The sequence below is a fragment of the Mesoplodon densirostris genome, chromosome X (assembly GCF_025265405.1).
Source record: "Mesoplodon densirostris isolate mMesDen1 chromosome X, mMesDen1 primary haplotype, whole genome shotgun sequence".
Lineage (NCBI taxonomy): Eukaryota > Metazoa > Chordata > Mammalia > Artiodactyla > Ziphiidae > Mesoplodon > Mesoplodon densirostris.
The window spans coordinates 90,868,165-90,877,500 of record NC_082681.1 but is presented as its reverse complement, the minus strand read 5'-3'; the positions used below and the strand labels follow the sequence as shown (position 1 = coordinate 90,877,500).

Sequence of the window (9,336 nt, the reverse complement as noted above, 5' to 3'; positions counted from 1 at the left end):
TCCGGAGCCTGTGCTCCGCAACGGGAGAGGCCACAACAGTGAGAGGCCCGCGTACCGCAAAAACAAAACAAAACAAACAAACAAAAATATATCATTGCAAATATCTAGCAGTATGCTAATATGCTGAATGACAGGCCACTGCTGTAATATTTGTCAAATATTTCATTGTGATAGTTAAAGCAGTTTCAACCCATAGCCCTTTAGGCACACAGACAAGAAACGCATCTCTAATAAAAGATACGAAGTTACAGGCACCGGACTGTCTAATTTAGGTACTTTCTTAACATTTGTTTATTTTACAACTAAGTCCTATATTGCCACCAGCTGGATTTATTTCTCTGTTCTCCATCCCTAAATCCCCAAAGCTTATTTCACAGAAGCATGTGGCTCTCATCACTTAAACATAGATTGGTGCCAGAGTGATGGTCCCTCTCATTTCAAACTCATAGTTAGCAGGCCAGATTTATAACCTGAAAAAATACTGAGAATCAAGGCAAAAAAGCAAGTTTCACAGGCAGTGTTTACATGTGTACCGCAAAACAGCACGGAAAAAGAGGTAGATAAACAAATGTAATTGGACTAGAATTAAATCTGCGATTCTAAAATGATACATCCCATGATACTGTACCTAACACTCCACACTCAATCCAAAAATCACAGCAGAAAAGTGCCTTTTAAACTTTCACACATAATTTTGTTGTCAAACCATTAGAATTCATGCTTGATATAAAACTGGCAAGAAAAATATGAAAAATGAAATGGATATTTGTTATACTACAGCAAATTGCCTTAGAGATTCAAGACTGCTACAAATATACATAGGGTTATTTTCATTAGATTTACACCAATACTGGTTTCATATTCTTATGATGTTACACCCAACTTCACAAACATAGCAGCAGGTAATTCATGATGAAATGCTCACATTGACACATATGGAGATACAGTACTATTCATCAGACTTGCACTTTGAGAAGTAAACATGGTGGTTGGACACACAGACTACCCCCAAATAAACTTTACAAGCGGGATGGTTTAGTACAACCGTTTTTTCTTCTACAAGAAGGAAAATGGAAAGGACAGGTTTGTGTGTGTGTGTTGGAAATGGGAAGAAGGCCCTTGTTACATAGTAGGCTCTTTGTTAAGTAAGAAGGGAATTTCTGAGCTTTACCTCAAGAGTTAATTATTTCTGGGGGGGGGGGGGGAAGTACCTCAGCAAGGATGAAAACAGCACTATCACATGACTTAGCAAAATAATGAAATAATGCAAAAGCCCTAGATAGAAAACTAGCTAATATTTACAGTCAAAGTGACTGTAATTGGAATCAAATATTTAAGTAATGGGAAAAAATAACTTAAAAACCCACAGTGAGGGCTTCCCTGGTGGCACAATGGTTGAGAGTCCGCCTGCCGATGCAGGGGACACGGGTTCGTGCCCCGGTCCAGGAAGATCCCACATGCCGCGGAGCGGCTGGGCCCGTGAGCCATGGCTGCTGGGCCTGCGTGTCCGGAGCCCGTGCTCCGCAACAGGAGAGGCCACAGCGGTGAGAGGCCCGCATACCGCAAAAAACCAAAAACAAAACAAAATAAAAAACCCCACAGTGATGTGAATAACACTGTTTTCTTCATTTCTGCACAAACTCACTTTTTTCTGTATTTTTAAACTTATACACGTTACATATACATCACGTATACATAACATAATATGTTAACCCAACTACTGCAGTCAGCATGGAGACAGCAGTACACTACTCACCATCTTCAAACTTTAGAAGACTACTTTTCTTTCCAGCAAAAAATCTGAAAAGATTCTAAATATTACAAGGCACTGCAAAATTCTGCAGGCAAAAGAATGATGAATTATACATAAAACAGAGGTGGTGGCAAAATGTGGGACATATGATGTAGAGCAGCCATTAATAAACGTAACTGTGCATGTCATCCATGGAGCTTTTTTCATCCTGGGGTACACTGTTTAAAAGGATTGCAACTCGGGCCTCCCTGGTGGCGCAAGTGGTTGAGAGTCCGCCTGCCGATGCAGGGGATACGGGTTCGTGCCCCGGTCTGGGAGGATCCCATATGCCGCGGAGCGGCTGGGCCCGTGGGCCATGGCCGCTGAGCCTGCGCGTCCGGAGCCTGCGCGTCCGGAGCCTGTGCTCCGCAACGGGGGAGGCCACAACAGTGAGAGGCCCGCATACCGCAAAAAAAAAAAAAAAAAAAAAAAAGGATTGCAACTCGAGAAGAAGGGATCATAAAACCTGCAGTATCTTCACATTATAGGTTGTAAGTCTCAATGTAATTTCACAAAGCCGACTCTAATAATGAAACACAAGCAGTTTTAAAGAATTACGGATTTTAGGCACATTGTTTTTGTACACATGGAAAATTGCAATGCAAGAATTTGCATTACACTAATGTCCTAAAACCACTTCAACTTGCAGACCAATACTGTAGAAGAAATTTGAAGAATCTGTACATAAGATTTAGAAAGACTCATCCAAACCAGAGTATGTTTTATGAAAAGAAAACTGTGGCTCTTACCAACAGCAATTCTCAAAATGCTGCCCTGGATGCCCCAAAATGATAGCAACAGAATCTTCATGATGCTGAGTGTGATCCTCAGGTAACGTAAGACACATTTTTTTTTGAAAAAGTGTACTGAATGTCACAAAGTAGACTGTGCAAAAAAAAGTACACCCATTCAGTTTTCCTCATTACCTGGCAAGATCATGGGGTAAAATTTTTAGAGGAATATGGAGGAAAATCTGTCAACAGAAATGTTGGGTGATCATCTGGAATGTTGACCAGTAGACAGAACTCGTTATTACGTAAATGTGTACTAGAAATGACCTTGAAATCTTCAGAGCGAAAACTAAGTATTTTAAACATCTTTATATGTGGTAGTCGATAAATACCATTTTAGAATTCTATTTGGGTTTCACAGACTGAGCATTAGGTAACTCTGTGACCAGTCTTTTAAGATTATTACAGTTAACCTTCTTGAAAACTAAAAGTGTATATTTTGACATTGCCTCCCCTCCTCCTAAAACTGGATAAAACCCAGTAAAGTGCAACTTGACAGTGATCTCTCTCAGATTCTAAAGAGGCTGCCAAAATCATCTGAGACCTAAAATCATCTAAGATGCTAGATACTAACAAGAAAACTATAACAACTGAAAAAAAGGTAATCCAAAAAAAAAAAAAAAAAAAGCTAAGGGCAACTTAAATAGTATCGTTTGAGGGTCTACTATCTACTGCAGGACAATGTATACCCCACATCTCTTAGAACCCTGTAAAGCCAGTGTTTCATGTGTAAGTCTCAAAACCTACAAAACCTACTGTGTCAAGTAAATTTCACTTCAGAAGAATGGACTAATAGAGGTGTAACTTGAATCCTCTTTGTTAGGAACACAAAGATTCCCCCCAAATGAGATTTATATCAGCTGCAATACATCCCTTGCAAAAGAATGCAAGCCAAACCAATGCCTCTCAGATGCTCAAAAACAATATAGTGTGCACATGAGAAACAAAGAGATAGCTGCTTTGAATTACTATGGAAATCCTAAAGCAGCTACAGTATCTGCAGAATCAAGGAACTGTTACAGTTCTGTTTTTTCCTTTCTCTCCGCCTCACCTAAAACAAGGCTTCACTCCTACTGCTGTGACGACGGGAAGAAAATCACATTAAAAAGGGCTCAAAAACATTTCCTGCAGCAAGTTACCCTGCCTTCTGCGAAAGGTAAACCTAAGATAAACGTGAAGAATCCCATAAGACTCCAGCTGTTGGAGGGTCTCACTTTGCCCATGTTAGGGGAATATAAATAGTTTTTATACCTTTTAAAGAAAAGTATCATCCAGCTGCAGAGAGCAGCAATAATGGAAAGTGTCCTGGAAATGGAAATGCTCAAGCTGAGCTTATTAAAGCATTCTGAACAGTATTTTTAAAAAATCAAGTATCAAAGAGGATAGGATTTGAAGTGAAAAAACATTTCTTTGTGCAGTGTTCTATGTACAAACTGCACAGTTCTACAGGATGATGAGCTATATCAAATACTACATTGGAACAAAAGAAATATATAGTGGAAAGTAAACTCAAAATGAGGGAAAATATGGCAGAACCCAAGAAGAAGAAAGATTATTATCTTAGGTGTCCCGGAAATAATTGTGAAAAACATCTCCTTTTTCTTCATCTTGTATTCTGATTCATTTGGGACCAGGAGGGATCATGGATGGATTCTGCACTGGTGACGCTGGAAATGCCTGCAAATTCATCCCCGGCTGGAACAGTCCCCCAGATTGGGTAGGAATTAGTACAGACTGTCGTGGTGTTCCTGAAATTCCTACCCACTGTACTGGATACCCTGGCCCCCCCACAGCATTATATTGACAAACATGGGGTATTCCATATGATGATAATGGCCCAGGAAATGAAGGGCGTGAGAGTCCTTGTGGCAAGGAGGTTGGGACAGCTCCACGGATTGGGGACAGAGAAGAGATCCATGTTGATGTGTAGCCCATAGTAGACGGAGTAGTCTAACAAAAAATAAAAACAAAAGATCAGTTTATTTGGTAGATACTTTTACCCATCTGTATTCTTTTTGGCTTACTACTCTCCCATTATTATTCTGAGTGTCTACCATTTTTGGAGTAACTTGCTGTGTGCTAAGCATAGTTATATACCTTATTTCATTTCATCTTCGTAACTGCCCTGCAAGGCAGGCATTTTTAGATGAGGAAACAGAAGCTCAAAATTGGTAACACCCATCACCACTTAGCAAGTTAACAGTAACGTGAGGATTTGAACACAGTTCCAGCTAACTCCAAGACCCCTGCTAAATTTCTGTTCACAGTTTAGTGTCTCCTTTCCTCATGCTAGCACTACTCTTCTATTTTTACTTCCTTCTGCCAGTCCCAGGCAGTCTCTCATTCAGGGCCACAGACAACAGTAGTCCATCTTACTACATAATTCTTTGGAGAAAGAGGAGCATGATTTAGAGTGGCATAGGGGAAGCCTGGCATATAGTAGGTGCTCAATAAATGTCACCTCCCTACCTCCTCCTACTCACTATTTAAAGTCTGACATTTCTGTTACATTTTTGGAAATTTAAACTCGACAATTATGTTTTGGGCAGTACTAAGAAAACACTGCTGCCTGACTCTTCTTATTATATCGTACTGTGATTATTTGTATGTATAGAGACTACTGAAATCTTATGCACACGGGAATAATAAGTCTAAATGGAAGTAAATAATTCTTACTTAAAGGAGAGCTTGGTATCAGTCCCAAATTCTTAGTTCTTCTAAATTGATGGTCAAGCTAAAACGCTTTCAACTAAAGTTTCAAACTACAGTTAGGAAAAAGGTTTTTAGCTTGAATCAAGAATGAATAACAAGATCTCTTGAGGTGAAAAAAAAACATTTAAAGTCCAGCAATCCCTTTTTCATATCAGTATTTTTGTTCTGTTAAAGTAAAACTAAATACTTCTGATTTTAAAATAGCACATATAGTATGATCACATTTTTGTAAAGCTATCTCTATGTATTCATATACAGACATAGAAAGATATCTGAAATGATGTTTATCTAAAGTTAGTGACAATTATTTCTGGGTGGTAGGATTTGAAGGTGGTATTTTAAAATTTTGTACTTTTCTGCATTGATTAAATTCTATAACAAACATTATTATTTTACAAACAGTAACAATGTGATTTTTATTTCAAAAAATAAAAATTGGAGATGACATGTTATACTTAATCTTCTCCTGGATATTTAAAAGGCATCTCAGATTCAAATGACCAAAACCAAACGTATGATCTTTCTTCTACCAAAGCACACTGCCTGCTCATGTTCCCCTTCTTGATGATTGGTATGCTGGAATGATAGCCAGTTATACCAGCCAGAAACCTTGCCTTGACACCTCCCCTCTGCCAAACATCAGTTCCATCACTAAATCTGGTCCATTTTATCTCTTAAACATTTCTTGTAATCTGTTCACTTCTCTTCATCTCAGCTTCTCTCTTTTTTTAAATTGAAGTATAGTTATTTAAAAAGTTGTTCAACTCTTTATCGGGCTTACTGTGACTAACTCTTAATTGGTCTACCAACATCTACCCTTATCTTCAATAATCTTTCTTCTTGCTTCAAGCCAGAGTGATCTGTTCAAAAAGCAAATCTGATCATGTCAACCCTAGGGCTTCAATGGCTATCCATCTGTCTTAAAATAAAGACCAAGTTCCTTGTCATCACCACTTTTAAGACCCTCCTTAGATTCACTGTGCACCAAGTCCTCTCTGCTCTCTTCACTTCAGCCAAATGGACCTACTTTCAGTCCTTTCATTCTCTGTTTTCCCATACAGGGGTTTTGCATATGCTGTTCTTTCTGCTTAGAATCATATTCCCTCCCCTTTTCACCTAGTTAACACTTACTCATCCTGCAGATCTCTGCTCAATCATCACTTTCTCAGGGAAGCTTTTCTTGACTTCCCTTTACTAGGTCAAATTTCCCTTACTGTATGGTATCCTATATCTCTCCTTTGTAGTCCTTATTACAGCTGCAATTTTATGTTTATTTATACAAGTCTGTTCATATCTAACTGTCCCACCAGCATATAAGTCCCATGAGAACAGGGAACATACTTGTTTTTGCTAATCAAACCCAGTGCCTAGCAGAGGGCTTGGCACATAATTGTGACAAAATTTTCTAAGGCACAGAACAGTAACATGCAAGAACATCAGATAGTGAGATGGGCTCTCCACACAAAGATATAATCAACTGAACCTAAAAATACAAAAATAGTTACCATATATAGGATACTACTATGTGCTAGGCACGTTATAGATGTTACCTCATTTAATCCTCACAGCAATCCTGCAAAGCAAGAAGGTATTATCCCTGTTTTAAAGACATGAAAACTGACGCACAAGTGACTTGTCTAAAGTCACACAACTAGTAAATGACTGAGCTGACGCTGGAACCCCAGTCCGTATAAAGACCTTCACCACTTTTATTCATACTCCATTTTCTACTCACTCTTCTTCCAAACATCCTCATAAATAAACCACCCTCCAACTCATCAACAAAGGCCTCCATTCACATAGTGCTCAGAGGATCTCTCACTGACAGCACAAACACATTTATGCCTTAAAATTTGCCTCTAAAGGCTTCCAATTTTTACAATGGTGATACTATCTGTGTATAAATCGGTGCCAGGAATAATATAAATACACAGAGCCCTTAAGCAGGTACACTGCTTACTAGTTTGGAAAATCTAGGCTTTTGGAAAATTTTATTCAGTGTTAACACTAAATGTATTTTCAGACTCTTTACCAAACTACATGCAATGACTATATATACACACACATATATGTACACAAACATAACACACACACACACTCAGATATACCTCTTTCAATTATATGGGTTCAGATTCTAAGCCCTGATTCACATTTTAATATATTTACTCATTTTGAAAAAATGATACTTTAAAAATTCAAATACAGAAAAGTACAAAGTAAAATAAGGCCCAAATTCCACCATCCAGCATATTTTAATGGCTTTTCCTATTTCTATGCATATATACATGTATCTTATATAATTTTACATAAATACTATATATACTATTCTGTGAACCTGTCTTCTTCTCACTCCAGAATGCATTGTGGACATCTTTCTACATTTCAATTGCTTGTACACCTAACTAAGGCCATATGCAATTAAGTAGACATCTCGTCCATAAACTTAAGATATCTTTTATAATATTCCAGTTTAAATATCTTTAAAATTCTTTTTCATACTGAATATGTAAGATAACTTATTGGCTCTGAGAATACTGATGTACAATTAACATAAGATAACTTTTCCTCAAAACCCAAATTCTTCTTGCACCACAAGACTGAATTAACCCTCACTCCAGATGCTTTCTTTTTTGATACTTGATGTTTTTTTTTCTCTTCAGGTATAATAGCCTAAAACAAGGGTTAGCAATCTACAGCCTGCCACCTCTTCTTGCAAATCAAGTTTTAATGGAACAAAGCCATGCCCACTTGTTTATGTATTGTCTATGGCTGGGTTGATTAGTTACAACCACATGGCTTGAAAGTATTTACTAATTGGCCCCTTCCCAGAAATAGTTTGCTGGCCCCTGGCCTAAAACATAATTTGCTCAAAGACATAATGAATCTAGACAAGGATAAAAGTCTCTATGTTGTCAAATCGTACCACTCTATCATAGTGACTATAACTATAGGCCTAAGTGAATCAATTTTTATAGTTTTAGTTCTCATAAATAAAGAGGGTCAGGTATAAACAACTTACTTCATATACTTTGTTCCAGTTGTCTGTTTCTAGTTTCTGTTGACTCTGTTTAAGTTGGTTTAAACTTGGCTTAATAAGAGAATTTCCTACTGTTTCCTTTGTCCAGTCATCCACCAGTTTGTGTAAGTCATCTGTGAACATCCCTTTTTTACTAGCTGCAGATCGCTGGCATGATGCTGCACTACTTTCCACACACAGTGGATCTATAAGAAGAAAAAAAAAACCAGAGAAACCAGGAAAAGGAATTAAAACTGATAAACAAATACTCTTTTTCGGCCAGTAATGCAGAACTACATATTGGGTATAGATAGGGTAACCAGACATTCTAGTTCTGGCTTAAAGCTATGGTCCTTGTGTAATTACCAACAGTATCCCTTTCACTCTCAAAAGTTTCTTCTTGTTTGGATGGCAAATTATATGGTCACCTTAGGTATAAGTCAAATATAATAAATAGTATCTCAAAAATATTAGTATCAACTCTAATCTTATCATCAGGTTCCTCAGACAGACACTTAGAAGAGTTAAAAAACAATGACAGAATGTTAAAAATGGAAAGAACCGGGCTACCCTGGTGGCGCAGTGGTTGAGTCCGCCTGCCGATGCAGGGGACACGAGTTCATGCCCCGGTCTGGGAAGATCCCACATGCCACAGAGCAGCAGGGCCCGTGAGCCATGGCCGCTGGGCCTGCGCATCTGGAGCCTGTGCTCCACAACGGGAGAGGCCACAACAGTGAGAGGCCCGCGTACCGCAAAAAAAAAAAAAAAAAAAAAAAGGAAAGAACCTTAGAAGTCTAATCCAAACCACTTGTTTTATCATGGGGAAATGAGGGCCAGAAAAAGTAAATTGACATGCCTGAGTTCCTTTTTTTTAAAAAAAAAACAAACTTATTTATTTGTTTTTATTTCTGGCTGTGTTGGGTCTTCATTGCTGTGCGTGGGCTTTCTCTAGTTGCGGCGAGCGGGGGCTACTCTTCGTTGCGGTACGCAGGCTTCTCATTGCAGTGGCTTCTTTTGTTGCAGAG

General features: G+C 38.4%; 1 protein-coding gene across 1 annotated transcript in view; it reads right to left on the bottom strand.

Moving 5' to 3' along the window:
- Nucleotides 1-4,203: 4,203 nt before the first annotated feature.
- The window catches only part of WNK3 (WNK lysine deficient protein kinase 3), a 134,665-nt gene continuing 129,532 nt past the window's right edge, over nucleotides 4,204-9,336 (bottom strand). Inside the window, exons 21-22 of the mRNA XM_060087363.1 lie at nucleotides 8,315-8,517; nucleotides 4,204-4,533 (exon numbers count right to left, since the gene is read on the bottom strand). Of these exons, the coding sequence (XP_059943346.1) occupies nucleotides 4,204-4,533; nucleotides 8,315-8,517 (533 nt within the window). The remainder of the gene's footprint in view (nucleotides 4,534-8,314; nucleotides 8,518-9,336) is intronic.